Source organism: Galleria mellonella, unplaced genomic scaffold, assembly GCF_026898425.1.
Source record: "Galleria mellonella isolate WM207_F2 unplaced genomic scaffold, CSIRO_AGI_GalMel_v1 utg165, whole genome shotgun sequence".
Classification (NCBI taxonomy): domain Eukaryota; kingdom Metazoa; phylum Arthropoda; class Insecta; order Lepidoptera; family Pyralidae; genus Galleria; species Galleria mellonella.
Window position 1 is genome coordinate 1,762,612 of NW_026442009.1, and position 16,688 is coordinate 1,779,299.

A 16,688-nucleotide genomic window follows, 5' to 3' on the forward strand; every position below is an offset into this window, starting at 1 on the left:
AATTGCATTAAAATTTAATGACAGTTCATAGAAATTCAACTGTCTAGTAATATTACCTACCAGTCTTCAGGTTCATGTTAAAATATCATGCGAAATAATTCACACTAGAATTTGCCAGTGCCTACTGCGTAACCATGTTAACAAACACCACATTGAAGAATCGATAATATTTATTCTCCCGTCAAAATATTTACCCACAGGCCGGGTATGAAAACAGGAGCTCCATGTTTAGGAGTAAAATTCGTATTCAAACGTCGATTCCAAAACTGATATCACATTGTTGAATATATATACCATACATTTACTGTCTTTTATATAACCAGGATTATTAAATAACTACAAAAAATAGCTAAGAAAAATAATATTGATATAAAATTATGACAATGTAAGTCATGATTAGTATAACTACTAGTATAGTATTATATTATTTGTGCTAAGGGGCACGTACACGTAGTAGGTACATAATAAGCAGTTAATATAATAATGATAAATTTATATTATGCTCCAGAAAATAAGTGACCACAACGACCGCAATTTTATTATGAGTGACATAACATAACAAAATTATGGTTATGTTTTTTTTTTATTTTATCGCACGAGAGCATAACACTTTTTTAAATGGATGATAATTGAATGGTAACCCCGCCATCAGTATAAGCTGACAGGAAAAATGATAGATGAGGATGAAAAGAGGTCAGTTTACATAGGAAAACTGATCTCTTTTTATACCCTACTACTTTTTCATAATTTACCAGAGGGAGACTTTGTACAAAAGTAGTTTGCTTGGCCACCTCTATCCCATTCGTGTTTCTACCGTGAAGCAGTTGTGTTTGTAAGGCTGCGTTTCGGTTAGAAGGGTGGGATATAGCAGTGAATTTACAGGGTGCAGAGGAATAAATAACACCTGAGTCCTCACGAAGAGCAACGCGTGGGTGAAACAGTATACTCTGTTATGCTCATGTCAATCGGCGAAGGTTCACTACCACTTTCCATCAGGTGGGCCATCAGCTTGTTTGTCATTCTAATTTGCATAAAAAAAATAATAAAAAAGTAAACCTAATTTTATATGACATAACCAATGATAGTTCCCAAGAGAGACACGCATGACTGTTCACCTGATGGAACCTATTATCAATGGTCATCATTATTAACAATTTTTTCCCCGAAATACTTTTGATTACAAACATAATTAACATCACCCCTTTGTGGATGGCTAAAATATCGCGTATCTCTCGAATACACAAGAAATATACAGACGAATTGAAAATATCCTTTTTAAGTCACTTAACAGTAGATATTTTTAGTAAAGTGTACAGAATTTTAAATTTTACCGTCATATTATATTTTATATTAGCGATCTAATTTTGTTATGAGAAAAGTAGCGGTTTTTTTACCAGAAGGATTACATTATACTTTTGCTCGCCACTTTTCCATTTTTCCTTCGCATGTGGCATTCGATTTGTTATTCTATAAAATTTCACACGTCTAACATCAAAATTGCTCACTTTTTTTTTATTTGTTTTTATACAACTTGGAATGGCAAACAAGCTGACGGCCCACCTGATGTAAAGTGGTAACCGTTGCCTATAGATATGAGCAGTACCATTGACATAACAAATTATACTGTTTCGCCCATGATACACCCCATGCGTTGCCATTCCTGAGGACTCAGTTGTTATTCCTCTGTACCCTATAAATTCACGCCATATCCTACCCTTCAAACCGAAACACAGCCATGCAAACACAACTGCTTCACGGTAGAAACACTTCACTTCCGCTATATAATGAATCCATTTGCAAAATGTCAAGAGTCTACATTCGGTGTCTTCGGCTGTGCGTTGATATATAGGTTTGTCAGTCATAAGATTGGCTCTGTAATGGATTGAAAATGTCTTTATTAGTTACATGCTTGTAATTTGTTTACTAGAAATATTGTACTTGACATGTATATGAAAAATTGGTTAGATAACAATAGTATTTTTCCTGAGACCCTAAAGAATTACTTATTATTCATAATATTGTGTAATTACCTAGGTTAGTTTAGGTTTATAACGTCCAGACAAATACATAAAATATACAAGTTATCCATAACACTATTATAGGAATAGATTTATAGCATTCTTATGGTTCAGCTTTGAAATATTTTATGATGCGTGTCGCGTCTCTATGTAATAAAATATAATTTCTATATAGATTTCTTTTAATACAGACTACTTCAAAGGCACCTTTTTATTAAATCGCTACAGTCACGAAGTAGATCGAATAGTAATATGAAATAATCTTATGATCTGAAATCAATAAATCAAATCACTGTCCTTGATAGCAATTGTATATTTTAACTAAATACAAACCAGTAACGAGAACATAAATCTTAGAAAGTCCCGTTAAGGTATAAAGTTATTTGCATACCAATGCATAACTAAAGACCATGTAACATTTTGGTACATTTGAAAGGTAGATCCTACTTATTATTGTTATAATGTACAAGTTTATAAATTATTCGATATTTGTTACTTAATTACCTTTAAAAACGGATAATTTGAATAAAATGTAATATATAGATGGGCCTTCATCATAATTCATGAAGATAAAATATCAGTTACAGTTGGTACATGTAATACTGTAAAATGAATATATGGCATATTATATAACTGTTTTAGTTATTATATTTAAACATTCTGATATCCTATCTTATAAAATTATAAGCATCATTCCATCATTATTGCCTCTAAACTTGCAGGTAGAGCATAAACCTTCCCCATAAATAGCCTTATGAGACGGTATCGAGTCATATATATCCCTGTAACAGGTCCGTAAATCAACAAATATACAGGCACAGAATCCTGACTTTCTTTCTTGATGATTTATGTTAGGTTATTCTTTCAAACTGTCTTTTATGTCCATTATTTTTCTAGTTTATCAGTAGATATATGTACTTGAAGTATATCTACTGATTATAGCCTATTTATATAGAATACGAGTACGTATTTAATTTATTTTGTTATTAGCTCACAATATCTATTTCTTTATCTATTTTTTATCTATTATTCTCTTTATCTATTCGCCCATTGTTTTCTCACTGTGATTATTTCTTGGAATTGTTTGTATTTATAATAAGTTTACTATTGTAATCTTTTGGAGGAAACAATATATCTATCTATCTATCTAAACTCTTTCACAGATCGCTGAGAGTATGTAATTGTATATTATATAATTGCTTTACGTTAAAATCACTGAACTTTCAAATTGTTTTCGCTTGTGCTACCAAACATAAGTATATATTTAAAGCAGAATCGCTGAAAGCATACGCAACCATTAGCTGCATCTTGTACCAGCCTTTGAAGTGTGGAACCACACGAAGGCATCTATTTAACGAAGGTGAGTTAAAGCTTTAATATTTCTTATTTTTTTCACCCATAAATAGGTCGGTATAGGTATTTATGCCATTTATAATATAAGTAGGGAGAATAAAGCGTCAATGACCTTTTATCCTCACGTGAAGGTCTTGTTTTGTTCTCTTTTATTATAATTCATCTAATGTATGCACGTCGGCGCGGTGTTATTATTTTTATTCGTAAGAATATAAATATACGAGTTTGTTTGTTCATTGTTTCTCGATATCTTATTGGTTCGAGCAATAATCTTAATATTTAAAATACATATGGTATTTGGCCTTCATAATATTAGACAGTATACTGCTTTTTATTTGAAAGACGAAGTTATGGATATAACGAGTTGCTCACAATTTATAAAAATATGCATACGATATTTAAAAGTATAATATTGTAAAATATAATATTGCAGTTCCCTTGATTGCGATCTAATATATGTCGAAGTAAATTGTCAACAAATGTTCATAATTAATTATGTAATAGTTTAGAGATTCATTCATTCATTCATCAAACAATTTATTGAATTTTCTTACAAATAAATTAATGAAACTGTATACGAACAATTTAATATATACATAAATTGGTTCTATCAAAACAAATTATTTTCTTCAGATAATGTAAACGTTTACCTGGAAATACATATAAATATTACCATAAATTGGATAATGTACAGAGACAACATTGAAGCCATTGTTACTTATTAAATATTTTATATAAAATTTTTGATAATTGTACAAAACAAAATAAGAATTGGTTTCAGTTTATCACAATGGCAATTACAGTCTACTTATCTAATTCAAAAGTCTGACAGACTATAATAAATACAATATGTTTTTATCTAAAATATTATAATTAAAATTTGTAAAATTAAACTAGAATCACTGAAATGAACAAGTTAATTTAAATTCTTAATCCTCTCCCTTTTTGTTTAAGTGAATTTATATTGAAACTTTTCATCTAAGTTGTGTAGATAATGAAAGTTTTAGCAGGTTGTGGTAATTAAATTTATTTACACCTATTTATATTTGTACTTGAAATGCTAAAGATAATATTTTATTTCTTGATGCCTTAACGACTAAAACAGTTATTATAAAATATAATATAGATGTAATATTTCAGATGGAAAAAGACATAGACTACTTTTCATCCTGATCAATCAATATATTCCGGTATTGTGAACGATGCTTTAATCCATGCCTTTGTTGTTATGAAATTTAAAAGTATTAATCAAGATTTATATAACAATCTGTTTGTGTAACAAATATCATTCAAATCCATCCAATCATTTAAACGTGACTGAATTAAGCTGAAAACTTTGAATTTTTTTTTTAATTCTGCATTAAAGATATTTTTTCTTTATTATTCATTTATATCCAATTAAATTATATTAACTGTATAAATCTATTATATCGAAATCAACTTAATGTATTAAATAAAACACACTGGCGTTATATCTGATAATATATATCGAGGTAAGACTTGAATATGAAAAATAAAAATCAATATCTTTACCAATAATTTTTTTTTGTACATGTATCTTTTTTTATCTTTATTCACTTTGCATTTGTGTATGTTACTGTTTGTGTGCGGTAAGTGATGCAAATAAATTATTTATCTCTCTGTCTATCTACCTACACATAACGATATTTATTATATTGATAGCTCGATAAGAATACACTCGTATTAAAATACAATTTACCTAACATAATAGTAATAAAAGGTATGGTACTCGCTTTCGCAAAGATAATAAATCAATTTCTACGAGCTCTTCCTATAGCTATCTAATTATGAATTGACAACATTGACTAAACTAACTACATTTTCATAGTAGAAAGTAGAAGCACGGATATTAATAAAACCATGCCAATCTTGCAGTAGAAGCATTGCACATGGATATATTTATTTATTAAATAACTTGACAAATATATATTTATTAATTTTTCATTATATATATAGATATGCTTTTTAATCAATCGTTTCCAAGAAGGAGCAGATTCTCAATTGTTTGTAAATTTTCATTGATTTTGATATTATTTTTGCAATCGATAGGCTAGGCTGGTTAGTAAGTTTTAATATGAGACAAAAATGTTAAATTCTTGTCTTTAGTCATATTTATCTTTACAATTTGTGTCTTAAAATTACATTAAATTTAAATCATAATTTCTACTTCTAAAAATTTTGTTTATTCAGTATTTTCTTTTTATGTCAACAGTGACGACCCATGTTATCTGCTTAGATTATATAGATAGATTGTATCCATAGAAATGCATATAAATTCAAGAAAAGCGAGTCGGGTCAACTTTTTCATACAATTTTGCGTGATACATAGTTATGAGGTATCCCTTTATAACTTCTATATTTATTTTGTCTTATAATTTCTTCATCTTTTTAATGCGTAAAAACTTATTTTATTTATAAAATAATTAAATATAGATACTTACGACAAAATATGTGCGTAAGTATATACAACACTGATAAAAAAACGAGTCAACTGCATGTCAAATTAGCTGAAAAAAAGTTGACCTGTTTTTGAAAATCGATGCTCTATCTATAACTATATAATCTACGGTTATCCGTTATTTCATTACATAATGTTTGAAGTCAATTTAAGCGGAAACTTTTCCAATTCTACAGGCAACTCTCTCACAAACTTACATAATCTCTTGACAACAAGACAACAAATACAAACGGTACCCACTGACCTGTAATCTAATAAAGAGTATTTTAAAAAAAAAAACTGCACACACACCAGAATCAAACTGATGAAGGCGGCTGGCTGTAGGCTATACAATATAGAGACAGTCTCTTATGGAAGTTGTAAAAAAAGAATACATGACAGTTCTTATACACTTCAAATAATAATTTGAATATATATGGCGGTATCTTCACTAAATTTGCATAAAAGTATATTAAAAAAATAGGGTTTTCATAAAAATGGCGAGAGAATATATTGCAGAGCGGATAAAATGTAACAAATCATTAATGTTTTTTTTAAGAAAACAATGAGGTTTATTTTTATGAGTTTACAGTCATATTTTGAAGACTCCAGTGCGTATCTCGAACAGTGTACTTAGTTATAAGGTATCCGATATTAAAAAAAATATCAGACATAAGACATATTAGTTAAGAGAAAGAGCATGTTAGTAGCTTAACCAATGTTATAAACCAGAAATAACTTTTTAATATAACTTGGAAGAACAAACAAACTGCCTTCGTGACTGGCGAAAAATATAACCATCGCCTATAGACATAAATAGCAATTAGATGTTATACAATACGCCTAAGTTCCCATGGTATTCATTGAGTTTTATTTTTAACAAATATTTTTTTCTTTTAATAAACCTCTCTAACTCCTTTTGAGATTGAATATTGAATATCAACATGAAAAATTAAAAATTAAGGACAAATCCCTGCGACTTTGGTTTAGCAGTGCTGAATTATTCAATTTGGAATCTCAAATTTTAATATCTGTTTATATTTCGCAAATGTTTAAAGAACCAGATACAATACCTAATCAAATATAATTTACCTAAATGTAATTGGTTTTTATTGAAATAATTTATAAAAATGACAAGATTTATTAAAAGCATTAAGTTAAAATATAGATAAAATACTTGAATTAGAATTCAGTATTTTTTTTCTGATACAAATACAACAATTGTCTAGTCTTTAAGGTAAATTGAGTTCAAGTGAAGATCCAATAATTTATAAAAATTCACTTCACCGGATTGAAAGAGGAATCAAGAATATTTATTTTAGATAAAACATCATGTCTATTCATACACTACAAATTAGATTCAAATATCCAATTATTTTTCATAATTAATGATAATAAATACTACGGGACACATTTCATAGCAACATTTAGTCCCAAATTAAACAAAAGTTGTATTATTGGTAAATACTAGAAAAGTATAATCATACTTAAATACTTTTTTTTTGTAAATATATGCCTAAGATATTAAAAAGATACTTAGAACAATACAAACAGATATACCTATAAATAAAATGTTCGTATTGTGCGGAGAAAGAAGCCGCAACCATCAGAAGGTAAGCGGTGTGTTAAATCACTAGAGTACCAAGTTCAATTTAATATTCGTAAAGAAATTCTAAAACATTATTTATATGTAAAAATATATATATATAGAAAAATATACCTGTCTACAGTTATGGCGACTAGAGTGAATACTCCCGCAGAGACGGTGAGGTTGGCCGTAAAATTACTAGCCGTACATGTCGCTGATCCAAATGGCCAGTTCGCAGTAACCAGGAACACGAAATTTGGAGCCCCGTTCAGAGTTGCCATAAGCAAATCAGCTACTGCCAGGTTGACTAAGAAGCAGTTGGTAACAGTCCGCATACGGCGATGAGCTAGAGAAAAAAATTCATTTTATCAAAAATAATTCAGATTTTATTAAAAAAAAAGCTAAGATTTTGCTTATCAATTGTTTCAATAAGATTTTTTTTTAATAAAATAGTGATTTCTAGCATTGCAAAATTAATATGAGATGAACACATTAAATTTTGTATAATACGAGTATATAATAAAACCTAAGATTAAAACTTAGCACAATAAAGAGGCAAATACCTGCAAACTTTTTTTGTATATCTCGCTTGAAGAGTCTATAAGTAATATAAGTCAGTAGAATCTTCGGATCAAAGATATTGAATAAGTAAGTCTTCTGGGCTTTAGATAGAATTTCGATCGAACGACTTCTCAACTTCGATGATGTTTGAACCGTTTATTTTTATGAGAATCGTGACACTATGCTCTGCTTGCAGCTCAGGTTATATGACTATTTATGCACTACCTGTCACTTTAAAGACTATATTTTATATTATTTGGAATAGCAAATACCTTAATAATGTTTTTATGATAGATAAAATGCCAAAAAAATTGTCGGCCCACCTGATTGTAGGTGGTAACTATCGTTTACAGACGTGATCAGCACGTCAACTATGGACATTGCAGAATACACTATGATATCAAAGACAGCATTCCCGTGTTACTATTCTTTAAAACTATGATATTATATCTCTATATTCTGTAATTTCATTGCTATATCTCACTCTACAAACCAAAATATAGTCCCGCAAGCACAACGGTTTCACGGCAGAAACACAAGTGAAATAAAAGTACCCATGCTTTTTGTATAAAGTCTTACTTTGGTACAATAGTTCTTAAAAGCACATTATATAGAAATGTTTTAACTATTGTGGTCCCGGCATAGAATAGACCACCCCTTCCTTTCCCGTGGGTGTCGTAAGAAGCAACTAACGGAACTTAATAGTCGAGGGATTAGCAGAATTTCCCTGTTAAAACATCACTAAAAGCCTATCTGCAGTGGCCAACCGGCTTGTCAAGTCTGGCAACTTCCTAACTCTGTGGTGCCCGTCGGCGGGAAATCCCAGCCCTGGTATGGAGCCTCTTGTAGAACAGCATCTCGTCTGAAACAGGAGTGCTTCCTAACCTGGGCTAAAAGATCCTAACACCAGTGCTCTTAAAAAGAAGTATAACTCTGCCTCTAGGTCTTTCAAAAGAGTTATAGCCACAGCGAAGTCAGAGCATATTAGTAGAATTGGCAAGAGATTGGCTAGTTTGCCCTCTGGAACTCGAGCTTTCTGGTCTCTTGCCAAAGCTGCACAAGGGAATTTCTGTAAGTCATCTTTTCCACCATTGCGCAGGGAGGATGACTCGTTGGCCCAGAACGCTAAGGAAAAGGCCGATCTTCTTGGATCCATCTTTGCGTTAAACTCGACATTGGATGACGGGGAGAAATCACCACCGACCATCACGTGTTGTAGGAGCTCTATGCCTGACATTAAATTCACGCATAGCTCAGTGCGTAGAGCACTTTTCTCCCTCGTGATGGTATTCCTCCAATTGTGCTTAGGACGTGCGCTCCAGAGTTGGCTCCGGTTCTTACGCGTCTTTTTCGGCTTAGCTACTCATCGGGCATAGTCCTAAAGTTTTGGAAGACTGCTCTGGTGCATTAAAAAGGGAGCTCAGATCCAGCTAACTATAGGCCCATAGCTATCACTTCCTTATTCTCGAAGGTTATGGAATCCATCATTAACCGTCAAGTAGAAGAACACCAGCTGATCTGTGATCGCCAGTACGGCTTTCGACAGGGACGTTCGGCCGGTGATCTTTTAGCTTACTTAACACACCGATGGGCAGTGGCTATCGAGAGTAAGGGAGAGGCCTTAGCAGTTAGTCTGGATATCGCGAAGGCCTTTGATCGGGTGTGGCATAGAGCGCTGCTTTCAAAGCTACCTTCATTTGGGTTGCCTGCGAGACTGTGCATTTGGGTCGCCAGTTTTCTCAAGGAACGTAGCATTAAGGTCGTAGTCGACGGAGCATGCTCTGATTTAAAACCTTTGAATGCTGGTGTCCCGCAAGGCTGTGTACTATCTCCGACTCTGTTTCTTCTGCATATCAATGATATGTTACAGATAAGTAATAATGCTTACATTATATGTCATTCTGAGTGCCGGAATAGACTTGTGTCTGAAATCGAAACTTCACTCCATCAAGTTTCGATCTGGGGTGAACAAAATCTTGTCCAATTTAACCCCAAAAAGACACAAGTCTGCGCGTTTACCGCAAAAAAAACGCCGTTTGTCGTATCTCCTCACTTTCAGGGCACTTCCCTTGATAAAAAGTCGAGTCTAGGAATTCTGGGCGTTGATATATCTTGCGACGTCCAGTTTTGCGGTCATCTGGAGGAGAAGGTTAAGATAGCTTCCAAGAAGTTAGGAGTGCTCAATAGGGTGAGACGATATTTCATGCCAGAACACCGCCTGAAATTATATAAAGCCCAATCAGGCCGCATATGGAATAACCTGTGGGCAGGAGCGCCACAGTACCAACTCCTTCCGTTAGACCGCATTCAAAGTCGGGCGGCTCGAATTATCGATAGTACGCCTTCTGTCCGACTTGATCCACTGAGGCTGCGCAGAGATGTTGCATCTCTGTGCTTCTACCGAATTTATCATGGGGAGTGTTCTGAGGAATAGTTCGGATTGATACCTGCTGCTGATTAAAGTTTCATCCTAATCAACGAGTGGCGGTCTTCCACCGTGCGTTTTTCAAGGCACTTTCTTCCACGCACAACCATTCTTTGGAATCAACTTCCAGCAGCAGTATTTCCGAACCGATACGACAACATAACCTTCAAGAAGAGTATATTCCTTTTTAAAAGGCCGGCAGCACACCTGCAATGCCGCTGGTGTTGTGGGTGATCATGGGCGGCGGTAGTTAATCAAATGCTCGTTTGCCCCCTGTGTTGTAAAAAAAAAAAAAAAAACTGGCAAAACTTTCTTTATCTTATGTTCTGCAGTGAACAGTTCTGAAATGATTAAGCCTGTAACAATGTTAAGAATGCATAAATTTTTAGTGGCACCAATGGAACGTCCATGGTGCTGTTAATGTTCATGATTAAAGGCAACGGTTACCGCTTTCCGTCAGATAGTTTCGTCAACTTGTTGCTATTCTAAGTTTAATAAAAAAATAAAGTTATGTCACTTTCATTAAAATAACTCTCTAGATTTGCCTCATATATTAGACACAATGGCTATCTTTTCAGTCAGAAATACAACAACGTATATAATAAATAATATTTTCATTATATTCGATTTAAAGTCAAGGTCATAAAATAAATTTAATAAACGCATGCTTTTGTTTGCATATAATATTACCCAGAAGAGTTGTATACAGTGTACCATTGTAAAAGAACATTACTGAAAATAAATTTAACCATATATATAAAGGTCAACAAATAAACCTAGAATAAGGAAGGTTGTACATATTATACGATTCTAAATTGGTAATGATGCCAATTAGCAGAAACAATGTTGATATTTACTTGCAAACCAGATACTTATGAATGAGAGTCACGTTTCTAATCGTCAATAATGATTTGGAGTGTCTTATTCCAAACAAGAGCTAATAATTATTTATCTGTATATTTTTGTTTATTTACAAGACTAATTGAGTATTAATACTAATACTAAGTGTGGTCATATGGTATATTTTGGATATTACATTTTAAGCCTTGATTACTTGTTAGATTAGATAGAGATTGATATACTTATTAGAGAGATTAGAGGGGGATATGTACTCTTCGGTTAAATAAAAAATTGTAAGGACTATTGAGGTTAGAAGGAAAATAATATTAGGATACTAGATTCGATACTCGAGCTTATGAACATTATAATAGAAGGTAAGATAGAAGGAAGGAGGGTAAGGGGAAGACCAAGACATAGTTACATTAGGAAGATCAATGAAAAAGTTGATGTTGTGTTGTATCAAGAGGTGAAGAGATTCCCTGAAAATCGTAGTGAGTAGCAAGAGCTCAACCAACAAGAACGCAGGTCTTAAATAGGATAGATAGATAAATGTATTCTACATTCGTTACACTGAATCGAAAGATCGAAGGATATATGCACGATGATTTATTTTATAAATGATAGAAAAATTTGTCTTATAAATAAATCTACAACCAAGAAGAAAGGATACAGAAATTCTATTGTTACTTTACCTTTTTATAGGAGTCGATACAGATGGTAATTAGCAAAAGAGAATTAGGACACTTTTGTTCTGTTGAAAGCAACATCAATCTTATATCAGAGGAATAACATCTAAGTCCTCAGGAATGGCAACGCCTGGGTGGTATCATGGGCGAAACAGAATACTCTGTTATGTCCATGGTACTGCTCATATCTATAGGCGACGGTTACCACTTTCCATCAGGTGGGCCGTCAGCTTGTTTGCCATTCTAAGTTGTATAAAAAAAATATCGAAAATCTATCAGTATTAAATTACCAATTACATTATAATTTCTAGTAGTTATGTGATAAATTATTTGATATAATGAATAAATTTATCATAAATAAATGTTTAATACGTATACAAAATGTACTTTAAAATATATTTTTTATATGGTTAACGAACAGCCAAAGTTACATATTTGAAAACATCAAGTAATGAGACCTATATACTCGTATTTTTTATTGCGTAAAACTTCGAGTTCCTGACTTAATTGAATATATGATATTTTGCTAAAAAATACAATATCCAGTTATATATTTTAGCTTTTGTTTTCAAATAAGGGTTATCTGTCTTGAAAACCAATGTCACTGCTAGTTTTTACAATAAATGTCATTTAATTAATACTAATAGGTTATTGATTGTTGTAAAAATAAAAAAAATGGAATAAAGAAAAATATAAGAAGGTAAAGAGGAAACTTTAAATGTACTTCTTTTCTTTAACCATAAAATTTGCAATTATCAATATTCTCATATATCCTACAGCGAAACCCTTTATGCGCGAATCCAATTCAATTTGATGCATTTTTTTAATATTATTAAAATATACAATCACTTACCAATAACGATCCATATAACTAAAGTGTTCCCCAATATTGCGAGCAGAAGCATCACAGCAAAAATTATGTACCAGACGAGCTGGACCCACCATGGCAAACTGAACGGTCGCTCTCCCAGGCCCATGCAGTTGCCAAGTGTTATCCTAAAAAAAAAGCATTAGTAATTAATTATACAATATAACAAATTCAATAAATGCTATATTAATATGCTATTTATAAAAGTATTAAGGTGTTGAATCACAAAAAGATGATAATTTAAAATGTTGTGAATTTATTTAAATATTAATTATATCTTTGTTTTCTTTTTCTTTTTTTTTTCTTTGAAAAAATATATAATAACTACTATTATAATTATTTTTTTACTTTGTTTATTATTTGAAATAATGCCTATAGCTACTTTTTTTCATCGCACTGCACGCCATCGTCAGGGTTTCACCCTCACACGCTTGAACCTAAATGGTCACGTACAGTGCAGTTTCAATGGAGTTTTCTCCCGCGAACACTCAGGTTGTGGAATGAGCTCCCTGTCGAGGTATTCTCTAGAGACTACAGAATAGGGTTCTTAAAAAAGGTATATTAAGGTTTCTACAGTGTCGGCAACACGTACGTGATACCCAATGTTACAGACGTCTATAAGTTACAGTGACCGTTTACTATCAGACAGGTTATATATATACAGCTATATATTCTTATTTACCAACTGCGTGGTATAAAAAAATCTTCATTTTAATACTTTTAATATTTTCTTGCACTAATTTTTTGACGCATAATGAATGCAATTCGCCTGATAGATAGATAGAGAAGACTGTGTTTTTAAATTAGGAACCAAATTTAAAATTAACCAGTCAATATCGGAAATTACTATGGATAGTTCTTTTATAATATCAATTAATTTTATATCAAACAAAAGACTAGATCATTGTTCCGAAAAACAGGCTGTAGAGTAGATATCAACTTTTTATTCTAATGCTCACGAAATAACGTAAGTTAATTTTCTCTGATTAACGATAATTGATAATTCATATATTAACATATTTTTCGTCGTTAACATATTTTTAGTACCTACCGCACGTACTAATTATTTTATTTATAGTAAAAGGTGACATTTACAAAATAATATAAAATAAATAGTATTTATATTGTTTTAATATATATAGTAGTTTTAATGTACAGCGAACACAAGTTTAATTTAAGATTGAACAAATATGTTTTCATATTATAAACCTAAATAGCATTACCCTACTTTCTCAAACGGTCAAGTGAAGACTAATTGCGTTGCAAAATGAGGAAATTTCAACTAATAGATAATTAAACATGTTTAAGCTCAACTATGATAAATTAATAACAGCGACCGTCCATAGTACACTACCGGGTAATATTCCCTTGACGTCCTGAAATTTCATTGTTCATTCCTAGACTATGAATTAAGCATGTACATAAGTTAATTAGTTTGCTCTGATAGTATATAGACATTGTTGTGTATTGTGGACTTACTCTACAGAGATAACCAAATTGGATAATATTCGTAGTCGATAATATACCAGCCGAATTCTCAGAAATTTAAATACGAATGGAAACATGTAGTGATATCGTGAATAAGGTAAATTCAAATGAAATCATACCTACTCTACTTACCTTAGTTATATACCTACAAATGTGTTTTAAAAATTTATATGATATGAAAATATTATTACAATTATTTCATTATTATTATTACAATTATTACACTCAGGTTATGAAATGAGCTCCCTGCCGAGGTTTTCCCAAGAGACTACAGCATGGGGTTCTTGAAAAGGGGGGTAAAGAGGTTTCTTCAGAGCAATGCACGCGTAATACCTCTGGTATTGTAGGTGTTTATAGGCTACGGTAACCACTTGCCATCAGGTGGGCCGTATGCTTGTTTGCCACCTCAGTGGTATAAAAAAAAACAGTCCAGGCAGTCGTTAACGGTCCAGTGCTGAACATAGGCCTTCCCCTATTGGGGAGTTGCCAGTAGTTGCCACGCTTGACAGGCAGATTGGTAACCGCAGTTAGGTTTTGGTGATGTTTAAAAAGGGACACTGCTACCAATTCCTTGAGTATTATGTTCCCTTAGTCGCCTGTTACGATACCCATGAGAAAATATACATACTTATAAATTACATTTATAATAATATACTATATGCTTTTACTGTATTATGTAAATATTTTATTATGCTATGTGAAGATACTTTCATCTAGTTTTATTTAAAGGAAAATTAGTTTTTAGTAATTTTTATTCATACAAGGAGTCAGCATCGTTCAATATAGTAGTCTAAAAGAGAAGTCAAAATTCAAGAGTAGGTGATTCACTATTAAAACACTATTAAAACATGCCAAAAGGCGCATAGAAATATTATTATTTGCATTTTTAATACGTTTTACATTATATAATCAAGCTACAATAAATATTCATACAATAGGTAAACATCTATTGTGACATCTATGTTGTCATATATATGTCGTAGTAAAATTTATATTCAACTATCTGGCAACTATTACAGATATTTTATAAATAATCATTCAAATAAAATACCACATTTTCCTAAATACAAAAACATGCTGACTAAAGGTTGCAAAAAGGCTTTTGCCTTTGATGTCGACCGGTCGGTTCCTATTTCTATGGTTACCACGTAAATACTTATCGAAATGAAAATACTTCTGTAATATTTTAAATTTACATAGATTTACGGTCATGGTATACGTGATTTGATATTTTGTGACTGTATAATTATACAGCTAATCGAAAAAATGGTTATTGCGATACGATATCCTAATAATATATATATATATATATATATATATATATATATATATATATATATATATATATATATATATAGCTGACGGAGCACCAGTGAAGGGTAATAGATGAGAATAAAAACAGGCCAGTTAGCCCATCATAAGGAATTCATCAGGAGATAATAATATATATTAATAATGTATGTATTTAGATATAAAATTCATGTGGTAATACAGTAATACTTTTTATCATCAGGATAATGAAAAAAGTGAGTAAGGAAACAACAATAACCTGTGTATAAGAAGGTATATTTGAAATAAATGTTCACGGTAATAATTACAGGATGGATTCTACCTTTACATTATTATATATATATATATATATATATATATATATATATATATATATATATATATATATATATATATATATATATATATATATATATATATATATATATATATATATTATAGTAAAAAGGGCAAGAAAAATTTGGCCGACTACATGCATATACATATATTTAGAGCAAACCTCAAGAGACAGCTTATTCCAGAGGCCAAGTATTCGCAGAAAGAAGCTTATTTGAATCATGTATCTGTCTCTAGATACTGTCTATGTTTTATTTTATTTTTTATTTATTTCTTATTGCATTCCATAATGTAGTGGCAGATAAGTTTTAATATAAGTAGTTGCTAGATATTGCGATAATTCAGTTTTCTTGTACAATATATTTTTTACATAACTCATGTTAAATAAGCCACCCGATGGAACGTGATAACCATGGTGGTGGTGATGGGAGTAAGTAATTGAAGTCAAAGTGTTAAAAGCAACATAATATTTAGGGGTAATAATTATGTGTATATGTATGATTATTGAATTTAATTAGCTATTTTCCCTTTCAATACAAATCTACGTGCACATTGCTTTGTTCCCGAATAAGCAAAAAAAAAAACAGAAAAGTATAATAATAATATATTTTTCTATTTACAAATATTCAATTATTTTTCACAAATTTTATAATAGTCTGTATATGAAAATTACAAAGAAAAAATATATACGAAAACTTTTACATTGGAATTGGATATACTCTGAGTAAATTTAAAAACATTACTTTTTTTTGTAAATAATAATATTGTATTAGAAGA

The 16,688-nt window shown here is 31.3% G+C and overlaps 1 protein-coding gene across 4 annotated transcripts in view; it reads right to left on the reverse strand.

The window, feature by feature from the left end:
* LOC113518951 (tachykinin-like peptides receptor 86C) overlaps positions 1 to 16,688 on the reverse strand; it is an 81,655-nt gene that overhangs the window by 30,433 nt on the left and 34,534 nt on the right. For 3 of the 4 annotated variants that reach the window (XM_052892759.1, XM_031914547.2, XM_052892760.1), the window contains exons 3-4: positions 12,783 to 12,925; positions 7,550 to 7,763 (exon numbers count right to left, since the gene is read on the reverse strand). In XM_052892759.1, coding sequence (XP_052748719.1) covers positions 7,550 to 7,763; positions 12,783 to 12,925 — 357 coding nt within the window. Of the gene's footprint in view, positions 1 to 7,549; positions 7,764 to 12,782; positions 12,926 to 13,179; positions 13,412 to 16,688 lie in introns of those variants that run through there. The other variant, XM_031914552.2, reaches the window with a different exon arrangement.